Source organism: Canis lupus, chromosome 21 (genome assembly GCF_011100685.1).
Source record: "Canis lupus familiaris isolate Mischka breed German Shepherd chromosome 21, alternate assembly UU_Cfam_GSD_1.0, whole genome shotgun sequence".
Classification (NCBI taxonomy): Eukaryota; Metazoa; Chordata; class Mammalia; order Carnivora; family Canidae; genus Canis; species Canis lupus.
The window spans coordinates 25,585,504-25,611,874 of record NC_049242.1 but is presented as its reverse complement, the minus strand read 5'-3'; the positions used below and the strand labels follow the sequence as shown (position 1 = coordinate 25,611,874).

The 26,371-nt window shown below is 51.8% G+C and overlaps 1 protein-coding gene across 3 annotated transcripts in view; it reads right to left on the bottom strand.

Moving 5' to 3' along the window:
• Positions 1-26,371, bottom strand: part of ARAP1 (ArfGAP with RhoGAP domain, ankyrin repeat and PH domain 1) — a 65,309-nt gene that overhangs the window by 38,487 nt on the left and 451 nt on the right. For 2 of the 3 annotated variants that reach the window (XM_038568744.1, XM_038568746.1), the window contains exons 2-3: positions 9,288-9,371; positions 2,862-3,413 (exon numbers count right to left, since the gene is read on the bottom strand). In XM_038568744.1, coding sequence (XP_038424672.1) covers positions 2,862-3,370 — 509 coding nt within the window. In that variant the 5' untranslated portion in view covers positions 3,371-3,413; positions 9,288-9,371. Of the gene's footprint in view, positions 1-2,861; positions 3,414-9,287; positions 9,372-14,247; positions 14,320-26,371 lie in introns of those variants that run through there. The other variant, XM_038568745.1, reaches the window with a different exon arrangement.

Genomic DNA, 26,371 nt, shown 5'->3' with positions numbered 1-26,371 from the left:
AGCAAGTAATCACTGACACTGAATAAACCCCCACTCATATATACATATTAGGATCACATAGGGCCTCCCTTAAAACCCATGCAGAAACGTAAATACACAGACACACTACTTCCTTGATGGCTTGTGCAAACATGCACCCCTGCGGGTGCACAAATACAAACTGGCTAGGCATGCCCTCACATGGAGTCACTATCTCCAGAGTATACACATGCACACACAGCAGATAATCCCAAATTCTGCTGGGAGGCTGGTGATGGGGAGCCAGGCAGATGTGCTCACTTGGACACCACATGAACTGGTTTAAGAGGTCCTGAGACAGAGAAAGTGAGACCTCTATCACTAAAGGGTGCAAGCAAGGACCCAAAGGCCGTATCAGGAAGAAGGGACTTCTACAAAGGGGACAGGAGCAGGTCATGTTGAATAGCCTTCTGCTGGGCACCATGGAGCCTGGTGTCCAGAAGAAGGGGCCAGGAGGGAGAGCCAGTCAGGCTCTATCCCCGTCTCCTCCCTGCCCAGCCTTCACCTGTTACCTACACATGAAGCTCCACCCTCAGTGAGTTTTTCTGTCCTGGGCTTTAAAGATTTTGTACATCTTGCAAGTCAGGGTGCTAGGACCTACAGATATCCAAAGTTCCAAATGTCAAAGACCCCAGGACAAGGAAGCCAGGCTTGGCAGCTCACCTCCCATCACAATCTGCCTTAAGAAATAGCCCCAGATTGTAAAGAATAACTGTCTCCAAGTTCCCTCAGCATGGAATAAATTTGGGGTCCTTTAGCTAAAGGGCCCAGACTCCTGAGCATGGAAGCCTGGCCTCCCCCACAGGCTAACTAAATGACTAAGTTCACACTGAGGCTCTGAGGGTTGGGGCTGGTACTCCGGGGCATTGATGGGACCCTTACTCTACCCAACAACTCCCCTGAACACAGATGTTAGTTCCAGGAGGGCACCCAATAGAAACAGGCCCAGAGGGGCAATTGCTCATCACTCACACAGCTAGCTGGGCCTGCCCCAGGTATTCTGGCTCCGAGACAGGAATCCAGGCCTCCACTCTTAGTGAGAGGTTTGCCTCCCTTAGCCTTTGTGAGCTTCTAACGGACAGGGCCCTGCTTCCTGTCCTTGTTCACCTACTCCCAGCCCTAGATACAGATGGACAGACACACATACGCTCTCTCTCTCCCTCAGCCCCCTCTATAATGATGGAATGAAAAGAAACAGAAATGGCTAGGAGGCCTGATGGCTTAGTCGTTTTAAGCAACTGTCTTCGGCTCAGGTCATGATCCCGGGTCAGGCTCCCTGCTCAGCTGGAGCAGCTTCTCCCTCCCCCTCTGCCCCTTGCCCCTCTGCTCCGCCCTCCCTCCATGCTCTGTCACACAGGTGCTGTCTCTCAAATAAATAAAATCTTAAAAAAAAAAAAAAAGTCTCATGCATGTATGAGAATGGCCACTAGAGGGCAGAAGGGCTCCAGGAAACTCCAATCCAAACGTGAGCCAGGCTCCTAGGGGACCCTAGCACCATCTTGCACAGTGTGAGCCCAGGAAAGGCAAAAACCCCTTTTGTGCTTCCACCAATCAAACTTCAAAACAGCACAGCCCTGGCTTAGCCGGCAAGGCCTCCTTACTTAACGCCCCTCTCTGGGTGGGGAAAGCTTCCCAGGCCCTCCCCACAGGGGCTCCCTGAGCATGCACTTGGCATGGATCCAGCCAGGGCTCCTCTCCCTTTTCTGAGACTCAGTTTCTCTGCTTGAAAACAGAACACAAATCCCCAGAAGGCTTGAGCTGGGACCAAACAAGATTGTGTAAGTGAAGCACCCAGCACAGTGCCCAACAATAGGGACCAGGAGACCTCTCTCTATACATCTTTTCCTCCTCCGAGAAGCCTTCCCAGACTGGACTGACTTGGTCCAAGTACTGCAATAATCTCCAATACACCCCCGAACACATATCCAGTACTAACTGGGGATGCTCCCTCCCAGCTGGGCACCCCAGCACATGGCAAGAACAGAGGGTATATATGAAAGAGGTTAAAACGGACAGAAGTAGGTGGAAACTCAAGGAAACAGGAGTACCAAGAGCCAGGAGCAGGGAAAATAATTCTGAGGAAGAGGGAGGGTGAGTAGGCTGTGGCCTGAGAAGTATCCCCAGGATTTGGGGACGTGTGGCAGGAGCAGTACAGGGGGAAGACGGGACACAAGCAGCAGGCCCTGGGAAGTTCCTGCTCCCCCCACGGCAAGTTCATCATTCTAGACTGTTACCTCCACATGCTACCTACTGACTCAGAATGTACTCCCATCTCCCAGCGTCTCATACTCACCAGGCCCCAAACTGAACTCCAGACTTGCTCCCTGGGTATGCTTCTGTCCTTGAACTCCCAGATCAAGAACAGCATCATTATCCACCCAAGATGGAAACATGGATGCCATGTGGCTCCCTGTGCCCTCTCTGCTTATACCCAGGCCATCCCCAAGTCCTATCCATTCTCTCTGCCTCTCCTGGGAGCCTAGGCCCTGTCGCTAGTCGCCTAGCCTCCTCCTTCTCCACCAACCTCACCAGCCCCCAGAGTCATCTTTTTAGTATTCAGCTTTTACCCAATTGTTCTGCTTAAAATCTTCTTGGCTTCCCACTGGGCATTCCCAGAATGTCCCACCATGCCATCCGCAAGCCACCCCCACACTCACCCCCTAGTTTAGCTCCAATCTGCTCAGAGTGGCCCCGGACGGTGCTTCTCACCTCTGAGCTTTACACATGCTGTTCCCTCCACTAAGGTGCCTTTCTTACCCCCAATGCCAAAGGCCACAAACTCCCTCTCCACTTTCTAGGATCTTCCACCCCTATTCCTCCCACCATGGATGGCGTGCACTCACCTCACCAGCAGGCGTGGCGTCCCAGTGCGGGGGGGCACAGGAGGAACACTTAATTCTGCCAAATGCCGCTTGGCAGGCAGCGGGGGCAGCACAGGGTCTGGGGCTGCTGCGGATGGGGCGGAGAAGCAGGCAGGCGGGAGGCAGCTCCTCCGGGGTGGGATGGGTGGGGCAGCGGGCAGCCCCTCGTCCTCTCCAGCCGCAGGCAGTGGCTCTGGTGGGGTGGCAGGCACAGGTGGAGTGCGGAAGACATGACGCTTCATGGGCACAGGTCGTAGGGTGGGGCGGGGTGCAGGGGTCGGGGGCGTGTGGGCACGGAGCAGGCCAGCCAGGATGCGGCGGCGGTGACCAGGGAGTAGCATGCCCATGTCTACCAGGCGGGCATCACTGAGGCCTTGGCACTCTGTGGCCCACACCAGCCCATGCTGCTCGAAGAGCCCAGTGTACTGCTCCAGGTGCAGTGCCCGCAGCCACTCAGCCACAGACAGTGCTGCATCCCCAGCCTCTGCCATGGTTCCTGCTAGCAGAGGACAGCCAGCAGGGGCCTGTCCAGACCTGGAATAGACAGATGGACACACGTGAGAGGCAAGGCTGCCTGGCCATAGTGCCCCGATTAGCAACCCTCTGCGGCTCTCCCATGCCAAAGCTCTGTCCTTGAGCTTTCTCCTCTGAGCCCCATGTGCCAGGCAAGGCAGATACTGCTAGATCCCTGAACACACAGGCTTTTCTCTCTGCCTGAAACCCACCACCTCCACCTCTGTGGCCTCCTAGCATCCAGCTCACATCTCTTTTGGCACACCCTCCAGTACCTCCAGACTTGATATCACTCCTAAGACCCATCCACAACCTGGGCCACTGCTGCAAGGCTGGCCAATGGCTGTGTCTGGCACACATGCCGTCTACTTCCCTCTGCAAGATCCAGGCAAGGGCCCAGTTCCTTCTGAGGCACCAGTTCCCAGCTCATGGCCAAGCCCAGGGGCTTAGTGAGTATGGGTTGGGTTGAGGGATACCCCTGCTGGTCCCCGTGCAAGCCCGTCTAGGGGTTGAGCTTCACCCCACCTCCATGCCCCCGGAGGAAGCAGAATGTTCCAGGAGTTAAGTGAAGCCAACATCACACAGCCTCTGGGGTCCTGGCCCTGTGAATAAGGCACCCCTCCCACCACCAAGGTGGTTAATGCATAGAAAAGGCCATCCACTCATTTGTTCATTGGACAGAGCCTCACACTGGGTGGTAGGGACTCAGGTCGCATCTCTGCACTCCAGAGCTCCTGGCCTGGCAGAGTCAAGAGACAGATGATACAAGGAGAAGGTGATTAACAAATCAAAAGAGAAAAGTCACCAGATCATCTCCACAGATACCAAAGAAGCAAATGATAAAACACAATATCCAGTGTACTTAACAAAAATTTCACTAACATAGAAATGGATTGATACTTCCTTAAACTAAAAATTGGCACCTTACTTAATGGGAAAACAATGAAAAATCTCCATTAAGGTCAGGAATCAAGGATATCCATTTCATGACAGTGATTATTATTAATCATAGGATTAAAAGTTAAAGAATTTACAAGTGAGCTGGATTCAAAACTAATATAACAAAATCAATATTTATAGGCAATAACCAGGTAGAAACCTGGATGAAGAGCCTCATTTACCATAGCATTACAAAACCAAAAACACCAAAAAGAAACAGTAAGAACTGTGTAAGATCTATAGGAAGAGACAGAAAGAAGAAACCTGGAAAAATGAAAGACACAGTATGTTCCCATGTAGAAGGCACCATGAAGATATTATTTCTAAGCTAATCTATAAATATGCAGAATCCTATTAAATACCACACAGTTTTGAGGGGTAGGGAAGAAGAGCTAGACAAGCAGATTTGAAAATTCATGTGGAGAGACGCCTGGGTGGCTCAGTGGTTGATCATCTGCCTTCAGCTGAGGGTATGATCCTGGAGACCCGGGACTGAGTCCCGCATCAGGCTCCCCACATGAAGCCTGCATCTCCCTCTGCCTGTCTCTGCCCGCCCCCGCTCTGTGTCTCTCATGAATAAATAAATAAAATCCTTAAAAAAAATTCATGTGGAAAAGTAAACAAGCAGGAAGAGCCAGGAAAATTCTCAAGCAGGAGGTGGGGGGAAAAGAAAGGTAAAGAGTGAGAATCAGCCAGTAATTAAGATAGTAAATGTTACCAGCACCTGAGCAGATGAATCAAACAAAACAAATAGATCAAAAATAGATCTAAACACATATAAGAATTTAATGTCCAATAAAAGTAACATCTCAAACTAGTGAAAAAAGATGGATTATTAAATTTTTAGGACAGCTGTGGAACAATCTAGAAACAAAATCAGACCCCCTACTTCACACTTTACAACAGGATAAATTACAAAGATTTCATTTTAAAAAATAAGATCATGAAAGGATTTAAAATATCATCTGAGAGAGGCAAAAGCCTTTTATTTATTTATTTTTTTAAAAATTTTATTTATTTATTTATTCATAGAGACACAGCTAGAGAGAGAGAGGCAGAGACACAGGCAGAGGGAGAAGCAGGCACCATGCAGGGAGCCTGACGTGGGACTCTATCCCGGGTCTCCAGGATCACACCCTGGGCTGCAGGTGGCGCTAAACCGCTGCGCCAACGGGGCTGCCCGCAAAAGCCTTTTAGAAATGATACAAACCTAGGAATGTAATGAGTAAAATATTCAACTCTATAAAAAGCAGGGGTGCCTGGGTGGCTCAGGTCATGATCCCAGAGTCCTGGGATCCAGCCCCCCACTGGGCTCCCTGCTCAGCAGGGAGTCTGCTTCTCCTTCTGCCTCTGCCTCTCCCCCAGCTCATGGTGTGTGTCTCTCTCTCTTAAATAAATACATAAGACCTTTAAAAAAAAAAAAATCAAACATTCCTGCATGATAAAAATGCACTAGAAACAAAGCCAAGAGATAACCGACAAGTCAGAGGACATATGCCTCTCATATCCCAGACACAGGATTGATTTTCCTGAAAACTGAAAAGCACCTAGAAATAAACAGGTTAATGACCTAACAGGAAAAAAAAAGGGGGCAAAAAATACAAAATACAGAAAGGAAAATATAAATGGTTCTTTTTTTTTTAATTTTTTTAAAATTTTTATTTATTTATGATAGTCACAGAGAGAGAGAGAGAGAGAGGCAGAGACACAGGCAGAGGGAGAAGCAGGCTCCATGCACCGGGAGCCTGACGTGGGATTCGATCCCGGGTCTCCAGGATCGCGCCCTGGGCCAAAGGCAGGCACTAAACCACTGCGCCACCCAGGGATCCCTTAAGTTACTATGTTAAGCTGTAAAAGATTTTCCTGAAAACTGAAAAGCACCTAGAAATAAACAGGTTAATGACCTAACAGGAAAAAAAAGGGGGGCAAAAAATACAAAATACAGAAAGGAAAATATAAATGGTTCTTAAGAATACGAAAAGGAACTTAACCTCCTCACACTAAGTGATGACAAGGTGAGGCATTCCCCTGCCCAGCTGATGGGTGTGCCTCTGGGAAGGGCAATTAAACCACAATAGGTATGAAAACCCCAAGTCTTTACTCTTTGATCCAGCCACCTGTAGACAATACCTGCCCTGCAGTCTTCCAAAGTGACTGGTAACAGCGATGTGTATAATACCAAAACACTGGAAATAACCCAAATACCAATCAAACAGGGAATGGATAACTACATTATAGTGTAGTCATGTAGTAGAATACTGAGCAGCCTTAAAAAAATGAGGAAGCTCAGGACACCTGGGTGGCTCAGTAGGTTAAGCATCTGACTCTTGGTCTCAGCTCAGGTCTTTTTTTTTTTTTTTTTTTTTTAATTTTATTTATTTATGATAGTCACAGAGAGAGAGAGAGAGGCGCAGAGACACAGGCAGAGGGAGAAGCAGGCTCCATGCACCGGGAGCCCGACGTGGGATTCGATCCCGGGTCTCCAGGATCGCGCCCTGGGCCAAAGGCAGGCGCCAAACCGCTGCGCCACCCAGGGATCCCTCAGCTCAGGTCTTGATCTCAGGCTTGTGAGTTCAAGCCTTAAGGTGGGCTCTATGCTGGGTGTGGAGCCTACTTAAAAAAAAAAATGAGGAAACATTATCATTACATATTGATATGGGATGACCTCCCAGATGCATTGTTAATGGCTAAAGAAAGGTGTAGAGCAGTATATAGAACATTCTGCCTTTGATGTAGGAAAAAACAAACCAGAGAGGATAGATCAGTTCACAGTGATGGTAAATACATAAAATTTCTCTGAAAAGATACATCAGAGACAAGGTGACCTTGCCTCTAAGGAGAATTGAGGGCTGAGGGGACAGAAGGGGGCAGACCTACAGCCAGACTTCAAGAGTTCTGATGCTGACACATGTTCGATTCCCTCTTTAAGAAAAAGATATCAGAGTGGTGCCTGGGTGGTCAGTCTGTTAAGTGTCTGACTCTTAATTTCGGCTCAGGTCATGATCTCAGGGTCATGAGATGGGGCCCCATGACAGGCTTTGTGCTGGGCGTGGGGCCTGCTTGAGATTCTTTCTCTCGCTCTCCCTCTGTCCCTCTCCCACCTCCCTCTCTTAAAAAAAGGTATTATAATGTCTTATCATTTTACAATATACACAAATATCAAATCATTATGTTGTATACCTGAAAACTAATACAATATCATATGTCAATCATATCTCAGTTTAAAAAGAATTATAAGGGCGCCTGTGTGGCTCAGTCAGTTAAGCATCTGCCTACAGCTCACGTCATGGTCCCAGGGTCTTGGGATCGAGCCCCGCATCAGGCTCCCTGCTCACTGGGGAGCCTGCTTGTCCCTCTCTCTCTGCTGCTCCCCATGTATGCACTCTCTCTCTCTCTCTCTGCCAAATAAACAAATACAGTCTTTTTTTTAAAAATTTAAAAACTTTATTGGAAAAACAAAAATATCTTACTTCTGTAAAAATTTCCAAAACCACATGACCACATGCATACAGTGCCAGGGTTCCTCTCAGGGCCTTGGAAGGAGCCTGAAGCTCAGCTTCCCTGGAAACCCACCTCTGGTGGGAGGGAGATTTTCACTCTACATCTTCATCTATAACCTACATTTTGAAATACGTGAGTTCTTTAAAAAGGCTGCTGAGGGGGATCCCAGGGTGGCTCAGCGGTTTAGCACCTGCCTTCAGCCCAGGGCATGATTCTGGAGTCCCAGGAACAAGCCCCACATCGGGCTCCCTGCATGGAGCCTGCTTCTCCCTTTGCCTGTGTCTCTGCCTCTCTCTCTGTGTGTCTCTAATGAATAAATAAATAAAATCTTAAAAAAAAAAAAAAAAGGCTGTTGAGGGGCCCAAAGGAAGACACAAACGAAATATAGTGGATGTTCTTGGATAAACCAGCTCTCAACATTATGAAGACATCAGTTCTTCCTGGGTTAAGCTATAACAAGTACAAAGCACAATCCCCCCAAAATTACCAATAGGCAGATTCTAAAGTTCATATAAAATGATATTAAGGATTTGATGTTAGGTGGAAAAATAATTTGCAGAGCAGTGTTTTCTTATGTAAACATCTAGGCTAAATTAAAAATGCACATATATGTACACATATATAGTCATATACATACATGCATAGACATGCACATAATACCTCCAGATGGGGTACACAAGAAACTGCCTGGCTTGGGGGAGAAGACCTGGTAGCTGTGAGAACAAGGAGGGAGGGTTACCTGTCACTATACCTTTCTATGTCTTAAACTTTTCCATCACTTTCCAAAAAATGAACACAATTTAAAAGAGAATGTGGCGGCACCTGGGTGGCTCAGTCAGTTAATCATCTACCTTTGGTTCAAGCCATGATCCCAGGGTGCTGGGATGGAGCCCTCCAGTAGGCTCCCTGCTCAGAGTGAGGCTGCTTCTCCCTCTCCCTCTGCCTGCTACTCTCCCTGCTTGTGTGCACACATGTGCATGCGTTCTCTCTTTCCTTGTCAAATAAATAAATAAACAAAAATCTTAAAATAGGGGTTCCCGGATGGCTCAGTGGTTGAGCGTCTGCCTTCAGCTCAGGTCGTGATCCCAGGGTCCTAGGATCGAGTCCTGCATCAGTCCCTGCTCCACTGGAAGCCTGCCTCTCCCTCTGCCTTCTGCCTCCCTGCCACCCAATGAATAAATAATATCTTAAAAAAAAAATTAAAATAAATAAATAAGAATGTGATTCATATTCCCCACCCCACCCATTGGTCCCTGCCCTATCCCACCCCTTCAAAGTCCTCCTGGGAGGCTCATTAGTCTCATCCTTTCCCTGCCTCTCTGCCTATTTTCAAAATGAAAACTGGGACCTCCTGTCTGACCTCCAGGAAGCCTCTACGAAGCCTCCCCTACTTCAAAGCTGGGGCTGAGCCCACCACACCTAACCCAGCTCCCTGCTTCCCAACTCTTGACTCACCTGCTGGGCTGCCCAGGACGCTAAGGATCCTTCCAGAGGCAGCAGCTACTCTGAATTGCTCCTCATCTTGGTCCAAGGTGGAACCTGCAAGGACAGGAGTGGAGGAGAAAGTCCATGAGCCATTCTGAACAGCTGGATGCCGGGAGGAGGGAAAGGAGGAGGAAGGAAGAGAGAAGAAGGAAGAAAGGGGAGGAGGAGGGGGAAGAAAGAGAAGGAAGCCAGACATGGGCAAGATGGTAGGGGAAGAGGTAGGGTTCAGGGAACCTAATGGAGTCCAGGTGAAGCAATGGAGGTTAGACCAGAGGAAGGCCTTCCCGCAGGAGTGAAGAGGCAGACATGCCTGCCCAGAGGTGGTGGCCCCACAGATTGCAAAGAGGAGTCAGGACTCCCACTCTCTGGTCCTCCCCAGGACAGGGGCTGGGATGCATAGGCATGGGCTGTGCTGGGACCTGCCCCCAGAGAGGACTCGGAAGAGGAGCAGACGCAGCTCCCACTACACTGCAGAGCCGGTCAATGAGAGGTGGGGGATGCTGGGGACACACAGGGAAACAGGACACTCTCCATTAAGGCTGGAAGCCATGGGATGGGGTGAAGGGAGTGGGGGGCAACTGAGGCAGAGGTCTCAGATGCCAGAGGCCCTGCTCCTAAATATGTGTGGAAGCCAAATGAGGGTGTTTCCAGGCAGGAGGAGAAAGAACTGGCTGTCCCTGAGGGCGAGCTACTAGCAAGCCTGGATGGCCTGGGTTCTGTAGGGGGATTGGGGGGAGATGGGCACCTCTGGGCCACAGTATGTCTCCAGCCACCAGGGTCAACTGAAGACTGCTAGGCTCTGCATGATGGCTTTAGGGGGCACCTGTGAACATTTTAATTTGCCAGTTAGATATTTGTCTTAAGTAGACTCTATAACCACTTCTTAGGATGGGGCTTAAAAAGGTATATGTTTTTAAAGTATTTTATGTATTTTTTAAAGATTTTATTTATTCATGAGAGACATGAATAGATGCCCTTAAAAGTATTTCAAAAATAAATTATAGGTAGGGGCGCCTGGGTGGCTCAGTTGGTTAAGCATCTGCTTTTGGCTCAGGTCATGATCTCAGGGTCCTGGGATGGAACCTCGCATAGGACTCCCTGCTCAGTGGGGAGTCTGCTTCTCCCTCCCCCTCTATGCACTCTCTTGCTCACTCTCTCAAATAAGTAAATAAAATTTTTTTAAAAATAAAAATAAGAATAAATAAATTTTAGGTAATTAGTACTTCAGAAAGAACTGGCAAAAAATGGCAGTGCTACTCAAATGACAATTTTTTAAAAAATAAGAGACAACCTAAATAGTCCTTACTATATAGGTACATAAGCACTTTTTATTAACTTAGTGAATCCTCACAGCAACCCTATGAGGTACATATCTCACAGTTCAAGATGAAGAAACTGAGGCATAGAGAAGTAATTTGCCCAAAGTCGCACAACTAGGAATGGGCAGCTTAAATATAGTTTAGATCTTTGACTAATATAGTAGCCAGTAGTAGCCACATATGGCCATGAAGCACTGAACATGTGGCCACATAATGGAAGTGTGCTGTATAAAGTACACACTGGATTTTGAAGATTTAGTACAAAAAAAAAAAAAAACCCAAGAAGATAAAATATCTCTATTGTTTCTATTTATTATCTGACAAAAGTATAATATTTTGGATACTTAAATATAATACATTAAAACAACTTAAAATTTGTTTAAATTGTACTTGTGGCTCACATTTCATTTCTCCTGGATAGTCTAAGTCTGGAGATTCTTTTTTTTTTTTAAGATTTATTTATTTATTTATTTATTTATTTATTTATTTATTTATTTACTTATATTAGAGAAGAGAGAGAGAGAGAAAGCACAGGAGCAGGAGGGGCAGAGGGAGAGGGAGAGAGGATCTCAAGCAGACTCTGCGCTGACCACAGAGCCCAACACAGGCCCAATCTCATAACCATGAGATCATGACCTGAGCCAAAACTAAGAATAGGACCCTCAACTGACTGTGTCACCCAGGAGCCCCCTAACTCTGGATTCTTAACCACTCTGCTTCTTGCCACTCAAAAGTGATAATGAATGTTAAGCAAGCACGAGCTACAGCTTGGGCACCCTTTTAAAGGCTCAGCACCAACTGGTGATGGCCCCAACACTGCACTGGAATGACCAGGGCTGGGAAACAGGAAACCACTTCCATCCCTCAGAAGTAGTCAGCCCCACCCCACCCCCCAGCCTCCCTTAAGTTCCTATTCCTGCACTAAAGACTTTAGACCAAGGGCAGAGTCAGAGATCAACACTGACCCCTCTGGGGCAGCCTCATTCAAGGCTCTGGAAATGTAAGCCCGACCTCAGACCTGGCCTGGCTCTCCAGGAAGCTCAGGCTAGAGGGGGTCAGTCACCATCCAGCCAGTGAAAACAGCCCACAGTGCCCTCTCAGGGCAGAGGGTCAGGGAAGGCTTCCTAGAGGAGGCAGCTCCTTGAAAAAAGTTTGATGGGCAGCCCAGGTGGCTCAGCGGTTTAGCACCGCCTTTGGCCCAGGGCCTGATCCTGGTGACCGAGGATCGAGTCCCACATTGGGCTCCCTGCATGGAGCCTGCTTCTCCCTCTGCCTGTGTCTCTGCCTGTCTCCCTGTGTGTCTCTCGTGGATAAATAAATAAAATCTTTAAAGAAAGAAAAAAGAAGTTTGGAGCAGCGCCCTGCTGAGCCATACGGGAGGCTGAGGCAAAGAAGGAATTGGCGATACTCTTTATTTAAAATTTTGGTATTTTATCTTGGATTTTTCTCACCAATTTTGATTTGTTTTTTTTTAAAATACGGCTTAAAAATATTATCTTGATTACTGAGCTTTTTGCCCACCCTCCTCCCTTTACACTTCGTGCCCAAGCCAAGTGCCACACTCACTGTACTCTAATCCTGGCTCTGGTTTGGAGCTTTAAGCCCTCTGGCTGCTATGACACATTACTGAGTCTCCACCCCCAGGGAAGCAGGGAACAGCGGAGGGGAGTGTCATCCTGTTGTGACAGCATGGCCACAAGCTGTGGGGTTCCCCTCCTCCCCTACCTCAAGGGCCCAGCTCAAACTTCAACACCCCACCATCCCACCTGCCCCTGCTTCTCCTGTCCCCCTCCAGCTCCCCTCTGCTCTGCCAACTAAGATCCCACCCCAGCTCTAAGCCGCAAGGCCGGCCCCTGTCATTCAACCTGCTCCAGCAGTGACATTTACAAATGAAGAAACAACACCCACAGAGAGGAAGTGACTCGATGTAAACGAAGCCCTAAAAGAAGCCCCAGCTGGGCTGGGCTGGCCTAGGATGCCCTTCATGTTGCTTTTTGCACCAGGCACCAGCTTAGCATATGGGACCCCCGAAAATGTCTGCTGACAGTGAGCAAATGAGCCACATCCCACCTTCAGGTACTGATTCCTGTTGCCTTCTCCAGCAAGTGCTCCCTAACCACTGGGCTTGGGCTCCTAAACCGTGGAAGCCAAGCCATGTAGCAGAGCGCTACTCCCCATCTATCTCTAGTTGGTCCATTCATGGGGCTCCGTCTGTGCCTAACCCCCATCTGGCCTGGGGTACTCTGAGAGCCTGCACCTCTTTTTATCCACCCCTCCCTCCACAGTGGAGTCCAGGGCCTGGCTGACCCAAGGGCACTCAGTCCAGAGGTAAGGGTCATCCAGAATCACTAATCCTTGGCAGCCAGTCCTTCCCTAGGTCTGCTTGCCGGAGGCGAAGCTCTCACCTTCTGTCCTCTGACTACCACTCAACCCTCACCACAGTTTAAACCTCACTGCCCTCCTGGCCCAGCCTGGCATCTCAGTCCCGCCATTCCCGCCAGTCCAGCAGCAGGGCAGCCCAGAGCCTTAGCCAAGGGCAGGCACCCTCCCACTTCCTCCGTTTTTCCTAAGTGCCTACTGCATGCCTGGCCCTTGCCAGATTGTCAGCTTTATCTCACTTGTCCTCATAACAATCTCAAGGCCTGAGACTCTTGCCCCATTTCAAGGAAGCTGTGGGAAGTGGAAATTTGCCCAGGTCACTTGCTGGAGCCACAGGGGCCTTCAGAAGATGTGACTGCCTCTCTTTGGTAGAGCTGGAAAGGCTTCCCGAGGGCACTCCAGAGCTGGGCTTGGAAGGAGTAGGAGGTTGCGCTTCCAGCCAAAGGAAACTGAGCGGGCAAGGCTCAGGGGTAGGAAAGGACCTGGCAGGTCCAGAGATGGGGTGATTTCAGTGGGGCAGGGATGGGGATGTAAGAGGACAGTAGTGACACCCAGACAGGTCTGGGGACTCCCACGAGGGTGTGAGCCTCCTTTGCATTCTGATTTGCATGAGTGATTTAGGCCTGAGTCAGAGTGGCCCTAAAGGTCCTAACTCCTTCCACATTCAGCTCTGAAGCCCCCTCAGCCAAGACCCTGCCCTCCCCCGCCGCACACCCCACGCCCCCAGGAGTACTTCAGGCCCCCTCTGCACAGAGCTGCACTCTGGGTCCAAGGGAAGGCCCAGTGATGGGGGGATGGAGTGAGAGGGAGGCGGGGTCCACACCCGGGCCTGAGCTACTCCTCCACTCACCCCCTCCTCCCGTGCACGCCATCTCCTCCCACTCCCACAACCCCCACTACTCCAGGCGACTCAGCATAGACTCCAGCATCCAAACCTCAGGAAACCCCTCAGAGTGTCCCACACAGGAACCAAGAACAGCACACATCTAGCTCTGGCCAGGCCAGTTCTACAAACCACAGCCTGCCCATACCACAAACTCATACCTCTCACAGCCTCCAGGGACACACACCTCTCACCCCACCCGGCAGCCACAGGGCAGATCTGCCCCTCCACCACACCCACACACCCTTCGGTCCCACACTCCCAACAGCCTGACTATGTACAACTGCCCCAGAGCCCAACGATGCCCAGGACCCCCACCACCAACCCCAACCCAATCACCAGGTGATACCTGTGGGCAGGACCACATTTGATCCGCCGCCCTCCTGGGTGTTCTCAGGACTCCGCTAACCAGGCAAGAGGCCTTGGAGACACTTCCCTCCCATATGAGGAACTAGGTGGGGGCTGGGTTCCTGGCTCGAGGAGTGCAGAAGCGCCCCCGCCCCGCTGCACAAGCTAGCTCCCTCCAGCCCAGCTAGGCAAGGCATCAGGTGCAGCCCTCAGGCAGGCAGCTGACTGATCGTTGGGCCAAGAAGCCTACCTTCTTTCTCTCAGGGATCGGTGGCCACTGCATACCAGACCCAAAGAATTATACTGGAGTCTCCTGCTTTGCCGCAGCTCCGAATCTCTGCCCTGGCATTTGCCCTGGCACCAGATTCCTGACCCATCCCATCCGTGGTGTGACTCATCTCTGGGGTCCCAGGAATGGCAGAGGCAGATGAGGAGCAGCCCTCAGCATGGTGAGGATTGAGTCAGGGCCCCAGCGCCTGGGTGCATAAAGAGCTGCCTCAGCCACCTGGTGGGGAGCTGGGGGCCACTGGTGAGTCTACATCAGAGCCCTTTTCCCCCAGGATGCATGGCAAGGCTGGGTTCCAGTCCTGGCTTCATCACTCCTTGCCTGAAGTCATGTGACATTTTGAGACTCAGTTTCCCCCTCCATAAAGCAGAGCTGTCACCCAGATAACTACGACACGTCACCATGTATGTACTAGAGGCCACACTCACTCGTCATCTGCTCACTCCTGTTGCTAAGACAGACACTTCCTGTTCCTTAGCCTGAGGCCTTGGGCGGTCCTGACCAGAGGGGACCTTGGCACTGGCCTTGTATCCAGGCTCCTGTCTGGATTGCTCCGCATCCTGGAGCTCTCTGTTCCCCGAGATACCAAGGACTAGCACACCCTGCCTCCGGCCACATCCCCCTGCAGGGCTCCAGACTGGATACCCCACTGCCCCCCAGCCCTCTTTCTGGGTGGCCCCAGGCACTGCACATTCCCCACCCCACCATGTGCTCTCCCAGGAAAGTAATGCTACCTCCAACCCAAGTGCGGCTTCTAAGCCAATTAGAAAAAAATGCCTCTTCCTCCAGGAGCCCCACAGCAGGACACGCAGCTCAGCAAGAAGGACAGGCTAGGTTTCAGTATCCCCTCTCCCAGCTCTCACTTCACGCTGTCCCCCACAACCAGGTACTCTTGGACAGAGCACAACATGCACACTCTCACACAGTGGGCCTGGGGAGACATAGAACATTTTAACAGCCTTCTTGGGGCCACCGGTTCAGCATTACAATAAAAAAATAAAATAAAACCAGTTTTATTCATGACCATGATGCATTAAAGACTAGGGGACAGGAGACATCCTGACTTCATTTCAGGACTAGCCCTAACTCCCACCCTAATCTTAAACGATTATCATTTTCTACAACCTTCATGTCTATGCTGTTGAAAGTTTTTTTTTGTTTGTTTGTTTGTTTTTAAGATTTTATTTATTTATTCATTCATAAAAGACACACAGAGAGAGAGGCAGAGACACAGGCAGAAGGAGAAGCAGGCTCCATGCTGGGAGCCTGATATGGGACTCGATCCAGGGTCTCCAGGATCTCGCCCTGGGCCAAAGGCAGGCGCTTAAACCGCTGAGCCACCCAGGGATCCCTGCTGTTGAAAGTTTCTATAGTTGTACCTCACTTTTATAATTAGATGACAAAATGATGAAAGTATCTTAGGTCTATGACAATTAAGTCCCAGTTTGTTCCTCAAAATTACTATTAAAAAGTAGCTTTATAGGATGCCTGGGTGGCTCAGCACTCAGAGGTTGAGAGTCTGCCTTTGGCTCAGGTTGTGGTCCCAAGGTTCCAGGATGCAGTCCCATATCGGGCTCCCTGCAAGGAGCCTGCTTCTCCCTCTGCGTCTGTCTCTGTTTGTCTCTCTGTGTCTCTCATGAATAAATAAATAAAATCTTTTTTTAAGAAAAAGAGGCTTTATGATTTTAAGTGTAACATGAGCAGACCACTAAGAGAAAGAACAGTCATAAACAAAACGGATTTCCTGGATCATGTGCACTAGAGAATAAGAAACTGAGACCCAAAGCCCACTCCCCCTCACCATGGTCTTATCCTCCCAAAGGTCAAGGACACAGCGCAGCAAGTAAGGTGCCCCCCACGCAGAGGCCAGCAACAGAGCACAGCCCAGGGACTTTCAAATGGGAAATGGACTGAGGACCATTAGTAAACATGAGACTCCAGGATCCCTGTGGTTCGTCATCTAAACAGAATCTGACCCTGCTCTAGCCCTGACCATCACCCACCTTCCCCCAAACCTCATCTGAGGTCCCTCTCATGCCCAAGCCCCATCCTGGAGAGGGTCAAATATAGAGGAAGATATGGAATGAAGCGTAAATATCTGCAGAGTATCTCACTTGCAAATTAACGAAACTGAAAGTTAAATGATTCGGGGTTTAGGCCTTGTCAAAGTCTGTGACATACGAATCCCCCCTGACCTACCACATACTCTCACCTCTGAAAGAATCACTCAGGATCACTCTGGGCCCTCCCATTTCCTCTGTGCCTCCTCATTACTTTGTTCTGACACCAACTCCCTCTCCATCCCCGCTCTCCACCCCAGGCCTCCCTGGCAGGCCTGGATCTCTAGGCCCTCCTCCTGCTTCCCTCCCTTCAGCCAGCATACCCCTCAGCCCACCCTGTAACTGTCCCCAAGGGAGAGCGCCTCACCTAACCCTAACCCTGACCCATACCGACCTTCCCTGTGCCCCAGCCTTTCACCGTTGAGGCGCAGCATCTGAGGAGACCTGGGCAGCCCCAGCAGGAGCACATGGGGCTCTGGTCTGGTTCTCAGGCACAGACACAGTCCCCTACTGAGCTGGGGGCTTCTCAGGCAAAGCAAGGCCAGAGGTGCGACAGTGTGACACCAGGAAGATCCTCCTCTGGGTCCACTGCTCCATGGCAGGGGTGGTGGGGACAGGGGGCTCCTAACACTATCAATGAGGCAGAAACAGGGCTGACCACATGGCAGGTGGGAGTACACAGGGCTGACAATAAGGCTCCCAGGTAGCAGAAGTGGACAGAACCAGAGTCACATGCCGGGACCCTCAGAGGGGCTGAGGGCTGGCCCTGGCCCTGGCCCGGGATGGGGACAGAAAGCTGCTTGACTCCTCTCAGAACCACCCTAGAAGCTGTTGTGCTTACCCACCCAGGAGGAGAGCCTTGGTGGGCTCCCCCGCACGGGAGAATTAGGAGCCCAAAGAACAGGGACCCGAAACTGCCTTCTCCGTGGGTGGTCCCTGGAACGGAGAAGCCAGAGAATAAGCAGATCCCTCGCTGCTAGCACCTGAAAGGGGAAGCTGCCTGTGTTGATTGGGTAGAGGTGACCAGACTGGCCGGCAGGGGCTGGAAAGGAGAGAAAGACCGGGTACCAGCCACACAGGCTCTGGCCACGGATATGTGTGATCTCAGCCTCCCCCCTCTAGAGTCAGACAAAAGAGAGGAAGACTCCCTGACTCAGCCTCTCCTCTCCAGCTCACAGAGAACATTCTAACCCTCTTATCTGACCCGGCCAAACTTGCCTAAAACAACAAAAGGTCATGATTACAGAATGCTTACCATCTACCAGGCACTGTGCTAAACACAGTGTGTGGACTGTTTTATATCATCCTCATGACAGTCTAGAAAGAAAGTGGTTTTAGCCCACTTTACAGATGAGAAAGTAACTAAGCCTCAGAAAGGTTAAGTAACCTGCCTAAACTAACACAGGAGCCAGCATCGGACCCGAGGGCTGCCCAGGCCCCTCTTTCTACAACATCTCCTCAGAGGGGACAGCGCAGAGACAGGCAGAGAGCAGTGAGGACACAGAGGGTCAGGTGGGCAAGAGAGAAGGGACATGAGTACAGCCCGAGAAGGGCCTGGGTAGACAACGTGAAGACACTTGCCCTTGTGTCTGGACAGCAGGAAGCCACGACAGGCAGCAAGGTGCTTCCGGGATGGATCACGGGAGGCAGGCAGGCAGGAATGCAGGGGCACAGGGGTGCCAGCTGCTGGGAGACTGGGGAATTCACGAAATTTCTGAGTCTCCGTTTCGCCATCTCTAAGATGGAGATTACAACAGCTCCACCATGCAGGCTTGCAAGGAATAAATGCATGCCTTCGAAACAGCCCAAATCTGACCAGTGCTCATTCCTCAGTGCCTTCCCACCTCCCTCAGAATAAAGCCAAAACCAGCACATGGCCATGGCCTACCAGGTTGCGTGGCCTGTCCCCACTGCCTCTGTCTCCTTGCTGTTATTCCAACCCACTCTGTGCGCTTTACCCTCAGAGCTGGGCACTGGAGCTCCTCTGCCTGGGGTGCTCTTCCAGATATCTGATGACTCACCCCCCTGTTTTTTTTTCCAGCACTTTCTCAAATGCAAGGCCTTCCTTCCTTACACATGCTACCTAAAAATGTGCCCCATGAGTTCCTGACCCTGTCATTTTTCAGCTTATCACTGCTGGGTTCCATCCTCGGATGCCACTTCTCACTGTATTGCATATTTATTTGCTCACCGTCAGTCTCCTCAACCGGAGGACAGGAGCACTGTCTCATTAACAGCTCTATCGCCAGTGGCTAGAAGTGTCTGGGCCCTGGAGGAATGGATGAATGGACAACCACAAAGGCCTGGCTTACCCCAGTCAGGAACTTGGGACAGGGGCCTGTGACATGGGGAGGGAGACGGATGGTTGGATGATGTGCTGTCAAGGTTCAGACCAGAGATCTAGGAGTCAAGGATTCAACTCTGAGGTTCCTCGGTCCCCTCTGCAGTTGGGCTTGCCCCTTCTCTTACCAGAGGCTGTCCCAGCCACTTCCTGCTGCGCTAGCCTGGTAAACACTGCTCAGGGAGCCTTAAGTGCTGACTCTCAGACCCCCTCGTGCTGCCCACCCGTCAGCCACTCCCCAGAGTAGCTCCGAACCTTCTTAGACTTCCAGGAGTCTCTGAGACTAGCCCCAATCCCTCTGCTCTGCCCACCCCTTCCATGACCCTCTATTGCCTTGCCTCTATTGCTCCTGCCACGTACTCCTCTTCCATCTCATTCCCTCCACTCCCACTGCCTGCCACCTTACCTCCAGATCTTTGCTTATACCATTCCCTCTGCCTGGAACGTCATTCCCTACCTTGCTTTTCAAGTTCATCCACTCCAGGAAGCAGCCTCTAAGTCCCATGGCCACAGCCCTGATCACACTGGGAAGTCACTCTCTGTGACTCTCTCACCATAGATATGGCTGGGTGCTCCTTGAAAGCAGGACCAGGGTCTGATTCCCATGCATCGAGCCTGAGGTTGGCAGATAGTAAATATCTGTTGACTGCATGAATGTCTCCCAATTTTATACGTGGAAAGCAAGTGCCCAGGCAAGTGATGACTCACCCAAGGTCATGCTGCAACCAGTGGCTGGAGTGTGGCTAGAGCCCGGCCTCGGGCCTCCTATATCAGACACCTCCCATTCCTCTACTTCCAGTTACAGCTCTAGTCTCCTGCCTGTTGCACCCCAGGACTGCCTTCCCCCAGCTCTCCACCTGCCCCCACCTGCTCCTTAGGCATTTAGGAACCACCTTAGCCAACCCTCCCCTCTTCCAGAAGATGAAAGTGAACCCCAAAGAGGTCCAAAAAACTAAAACAAAACAAAACAAACAAACAAACAAAACTAAACTAACCAGGGCCACACGACAAGTCAGGACCAGGACCTAGCCCTCCCCCACCACACCCAACTGGACTCCCTTCCATTAGCCTGTTCCTTGGAAGAACTGGGAGGAGACAGTCCCCTTAGGAGATCTCAGAGATACTGCAGCACCCCCCCCCCACTCCACTTAGGCTAGGCCACCCCGACACTGAGAAATGTGGGTTTTTGGGTCACCGGCAGTAGAGGCAAATAAGTGTCCTGATTCACGTCCTGAAACAGAAACTGGAACAGAACCACTAGAACAACTGGATGCTCCCCGAGTCTTTGGCCTCCCTAGGCCTAGTACATCCATCTTTGGAGCTGAGGAGCTAGTATGGGAGGAACAGCCCCAGGCTGAGGGAAGACGTAAGCCCTTAGCTGAGGCCTTTAGCACCCCTTTCAGTAAGCCAGGCAGACCCCACCCCAAAGCTGTCCTGTTGTTGCCTGGCAAAGCCTAGTCCCCAGCCCTGCTCTCCAGAGGTCCCTTCTCCCCCACCAGGCTAGGATTAGCTTTGAGAACAAGCTATGGCAGCTTGGCTGCAGACTCAGTGGCCTGCCTAGAGGGAGGTCCCTACTCAGAGGGATAAAAGCCTCACCCAACTCACCCATCAAGGAGTGCAAAGCCCAGCACACCTCATACCCCGATTCACAGGGATGTCCAATGCTGATCACACCTGTGCAAAGGCACAATCTCAGGTCCTCCAAGGATGCATCTGGGCCTGAGAGGCCCATGCACAGTGCCTGCCCAGAGGCATGTGGAGCAGGAAAGAGATGGGAAACAGCCCAGGAAGGAACACACCCAGCCAGAAGTCTCCAGGAGGAAGGCTTGGGGGGAAACAGGCCTCCTTCCCACAAGGCAGCCCCTCTGAGGGCAGCTGGTGTGCCCATAGGCTCAGATGGGCACCGGAAGGAGCGGGTGAGGGTAGCAGCATTGCAAAATATTCAAAGGCCCTCCTGAGGACGGGCAGTGCAGTGCCTCCCTCAGGGCTCCCAGACGCAGGTCTCTGTCCACCACTCTGGCTTGGCTCTTGAGCCTGGCTCTGACCCTCCCAGACCGGAACATGTTGACCCCAGGACGACCTGGCTCACCCATCAGTGTGGCCCAGACCTTGCTCCGTGACCCAGCCAGCCATCACCCCTCCCTGGGCCTCCCCTCAAGCCCATCCTAGTATCCAAGAGGACAGCCCCTCTGCCAACAAATGAAGAGGAGGCCTAGCCTCTGCCTGTACCCTCCTCATTCCCCACCAAGATGGCTGTCTCTTCTGCTACCACTTAGTCCCTTCCAGGGTCTGGTTCTCAGATTTCTTGAAAGGCGACAGCTGGGTGCTCATGCTGGGGGTGATGGGTGCACAGAGCACACAGAGCCTGGAGACCAGCTGTGCCACTGACCACCAGAAGCAGCCCTGAGAAACTCCGAGCCTCGTCTGTCTGGCATCAGCCAGCCAAGGTGTGGCACAGGACTCAGCTTCAACTCAGAGGCTACCCAGCCTGATACAAGGCTTAGCAGGCTCCTGGAAACCAGAATTTTGGATATTTAGAAGCTCGGAATCACCAGCACACAAAAAACCCTAGACTCCCTGAATCCCCAATGCTTAGAATCTCAGACTCAGAATCCTAAGATCCCAGCTGCCCAGCTGGGGAGCGGGTGGGTGGGAATAGAGAGGAGGGGAGAAGGCCCTGCACCCCATGTCACCTGCTCTGCTTGATATGTTCCTCTCCTGATCTGCTCACACCTAGAGGACTGATGTGGTACCTATTGCTTCCTGCTCCCCCTCTGAAGTCAAGGGACGCTGAGTTCAGAGATCTGGCCCTGGCGTTGGGCACTGGAGTGGAAAGGAGGGGTAAGGAGAATGCCAGGGGCGAGGCAGTGCCCTCTGAGGCAGGAGAGAAGGAGGCAAAGAAGGCCCAGGCATATGGGGTAGAAAGACGCAATGGCAGCTCCCCCATGTGGGGGGCCGTCCCACTCCAGTACCACCCCGGGGCCACAAGGAAGTAGGGCCAGGCCAGACTCCCCCAGGAGCCGCCAAGATTCCAGGTGTGACCTCTAGTTCCTTGCTCTGGGAATGGGGTCAGAGGTGTGGCCACAAGAGGTCCCAACACTCCTCTATCCCCCTGGCCCTCACAACAATAAAGATATGAAGGAGAAGGAAGATTTTGCCCCATTCCTCCCTCCTGTGGTGGTGGTGGGGGGGTCTCTGCCCCCTAAATCCTCTTCTGGACCCCTCAGGGGCTGAGCACCACTCCTGACCACAGCCGGTCCCTGCTTCTTGGCCTCACGGCTCTGGAACCACATCCCCCGGGGTTTGTTCATTCGGTCACTGACATCCGGCTGTTCCACATCCCAGGTCCCTTCAGAGGGTTCGGTTTGGTCAGGGAGAGAAACTGGGGCCTGTGATAAGGCAGGTGGGCGGTGTCTGGGGGAAGCTCAGGGCTTCGGAGGCCAGGAGGCCCCGACCAGGCCCAGGCAGGGAGGAAGCGTGCTGGCCTTGGGGCCTCTACCCGGTGTCAGTTCCAGCTCTCCCTTTCCTCGGCTGAGGAAAGTCACTTAGCTTCTCCCGACCTGAGTCTCCTCACCAGCAAAACGGGGTCTGGGAGAGCCACCGTATTCCACAAAGTCCAAAGTGGACAGGACAGGACGAGAGCAGCAAGCAGCCCTCCAAGAGGCGCCCGTGCTAGGCCGGGCCCAGAACTAGAGGGAGGTCAGTCTCGACTACAAGTAGGATGCCCACAGCTGGCTGCTGGCAATGCCACCCACCATGCGGCCCTCAACCCAGATTGGGAGTTCGCAGGGCAGAGGAGGGTTTGGATCTCCTCCGCCTGCAGTGTCTCCCAGGGCTCAGAGAGTCTACTGCAAAGAGGGAGAAATTCAGACTCCCAGCTCTTCTCTGTAATGGGTCATCTTAGGCAAATCACCTAAGCTTCCTGGGCCTGTTTCCTCATCTACAGAGTGGGAATGGTACCCACCGTGCGACACTACTGCTGAGGACTACATCAGCCCAAAGAAATGCTTCCACGGTGAATAAGTAAGCTTCCAAGAAACAGTAGCCACTGCCACTATTATTACTACTACTCAATAATACGGTTGTTACTAAACTGGTCACCTTTTTTTTCTTTTTTAAGATTTTATTTATTTATTCATGAGAGACACAGAGAGAGAGGCAGAGACACAGGCAGAGGAAGAAGCAGGCTCCATGCAAGGAGCCGACGTGGGACTTGATCCCAGGTCTCAGGATCAGGCCCTGGGCTGAAGGCAGATGCTCAATCGCTGAGCCACCCAGGAATCCCTGAACTGGTCACGTACTTCCACCTCCCCTCCCAGCCACTCTGATTGTCCCAGTAGTCTGGAATAGATGTCCTGAGTATAGGACAGATCTTTTCCTTTCTCAACTACATTCCAAAGGTTGAGCTGGAGAAAAATTCCACAGGAAGGTCGGGTGGAAGACCAAATAGGCACTGTCCCTCCAGCCCCGGGCTGTCCCTGACACCCGGGGTCATCAGCCTCTTTGGGCTGTCCTCCCCAGAGCCCTCATTAGAGCATACAGGTCTAGGGGCCTCATGGGGCCAGGGGTAAGCAGACAAGACGTCCTCTCTGATCAGGGCTGGCAGGGGGCCTGGTGTTGAGTTGGCCCTGAGATCTGTGGGGAGTGTACTTATAGGGGATCTCTGAGGCTCCCTCTTATCTACCTGCTGTTCAGATCCATGGAGCAGCCCCCTTAGCACAGAACCCTTTCCTCAAACACCCCTCTTTGCAGGGCTGTGAAGGGGGCTGAGGCCAGAGGAAGAGGTAAGAGAGCCCACCCAAGGGACCAGACTCCACTCCCCAGGGAGGGCCGGGTCAGCCTGACTGGGGTCACACTCTGCTCGAGGCTGCCTTGGCCATCACCCAGGGGACAGCCCCTCACTGTATGGACCCTGGACTGAGCTCAAAGGGGAAGGTCAGACTGGGGAAGAGGAAATCAGGCAAAGGAACGCCTGGGTCCTGATCCTGCCTCTATCACTTATTTGCTGTTTAGGGAGGATGAAACTGGTTAACATACATAAAAGTGCCTACCTCAGTGCTATGTGCCTATTTACTGACATATTTCTCACGGATGTGATTACTCAGCTCCTTCTGAGGCTGTTTCCCCACTATGTTACTGGGCAGTGATCTCCGTCTCATGGAATGATATGAGGTTAAATAAAATGCAAATGTATAGCATCAGACACGTGATAGGTACTCAAATCAAACAGAGCTTCCTTCCTTTCCCTCTCCTTTCCCTGATAGGGCCCACACTAGAGGTCAGATCAGTCCTGACCCCCACAGGGCTCACTATGTGATCCTGGTCTGACCTCTGGCCCTTGGCCTCAGTCTCCCCATCTGTGAAAAAAACTTCTGAGCCAAGTGGTCTCTGAGTATCTGACCATAACTATTCCAGTTCCCTTCCACCTCCATTCCCTTCTTCCTTCTCCATTTCCAACTTATGTCCTACTGCATCCCCTCTTGCTGCAACAGACCCTAGGAAGCCTAAAATTGGGTGGAGGGGACAGCTGGTGGGCAAGGGGCATGAGCCTTGAAGCAACCCAGGGCCCACCCCAGGCTCCCAAGGGTTAAGATCCAGAGTGAAGGGCAGGGGGGGCGGGTGCGCAGCAGGGTCAGCGCTGGACAGGCGGGCCTGGAGCCCAGGGCCTGCCTCCCCTCCCCCCATCCTGGGAACAGAGGCTACTTGTTTGGGCATCAGCCGGCTGGCTTTGAGCTTGGCTAAAGAGTGGGGTAGGGAGGGGAGAGGGCCCAGAGAACAGAGGGGACTCCCCTCTCTTTAGCTGATACTCTAGACTTAGTACTAGGCTAGTCCACCACTAGCCCTCAGGACTCTGAGGCCCCCTACCCCTCTGAACTAACCCCTGCCCTCCAGGTTCTCTCTTTCCTACATTCAAACATTCACTGCAGGGGACAAGATTGATGCTCAGGCCCAGTAGTTGCTCTAGCAGTCTCTCTCTGGAGCATGAAACCAGGGCTCCTCTCCTCATCCTGCAGATAGGGAAATGAAGGCTCTGAGAAGTTTGGGGACTTGCAGAGTCACATGTTTGATGGCTGTATAGGGACCACCCGAAGTCCCAGTCATCCCCATGGCTCTGCAGGCCCTTCCCCCACAGAGCTCCAAGAAGACCTTTCACAAGCTGTGCCACTATGTAGATTGAAAGGCAAAGCAAGAAGAGGCAATAAGCAACCCACCTGTGAAGTCCCAAAGGACTTAGGAGATTTTTTTTTTTTTTTTTTTTTTTTTTTTTTTTTTTTTTAATGGGGAGACAATTTCTGGAGAGGGAGGGTGGAGAGGACGAGCAATCCACACAAAGGACTGAGGTTTCAGGTACAGAAAAGCATGACTGGAGCCTGAGAGGTGGTGGGGATGTGGCTGGGGCGATGAAGCGTGGGGGCAATCTGGGCCCCTGAGTGGCCTCTGCCCACTTCCACCTCACCAGTTACAGGATTGCCTGGAATGACCCCCTTTTGCCCGACTCCTGTGAGCAAGTGGTGAATGGGGAGGCAAGGTCCCCCGGGGCCCAGGTCTGGACAATCCCCAACCAGCCATGGGACACTGGGGCGAGTTCTCACTACACCCTTCCAGCCATACCCACTCCTTGCCATTCCTCAAATATACCATGAAAGGTCCTGCCTTTGCACAAGCTGTGCTGTCTTCTGGAGGGTCCTTAGCCTTGTTAATTGTCCCTTCACTGCCAAGGACCATGCCAGTCATCTCTTCTTCCCTGGGCCTCCAGAGTCTCAGTCCCTGATTCTATCTCAGTACCTGTCTGCACTTGTCTTCGAGATTCTGCTGGGATCTTTCTACCCTGTAATGAGTGGGCTGAGAAGTCTCCCCTAACCTGGCATTCTCTGCTCTCCAAGGACAGACATCCTGGGTGCCTCAGTCTTGACCTTGGTGCTCAGCACACAGCCAAATCTACCTGAGCTGAGCGCCTCCACAAATCTGTACCACCCTGCAGCAGCGCCCCTGCCCCTGGGACCAAGCCTGGAGATCAAAGGTGGCTCCCCAGGACAGGAGCAATGTGGGAGGGAAATGCATATGCCAGAAACCATACTGTGATTGCTCCTGACCAGAGTTCCTCAAGGCTAAACACCACCCTGCGAGACCTGGGACCAAACACCCACCCGATGCCCCGCAAGCTGCGCTCCAAGCCCGTCCTCCAGTGCCAATAACCCACTGCCGGCTTGACCCCATTCAGTGAACACACAGCTCCTCTTTCCAGCAACTAGGGCAGGTGGGGGCTCTTGGGAGGCCATGCCCCCATTTACTGGTGGGGAACTGAGGCACAGGACCGGAAGTAGTCTGCCCAAGGTCACTGGAGCCCCAGGTCCAGGGCACAGGGTCATACTAAAGTGCAGAGCTGTAAGGGTCTCCGCGGCCCACGGGGCGGGAGCCTCCATTTCACAGATGGGAA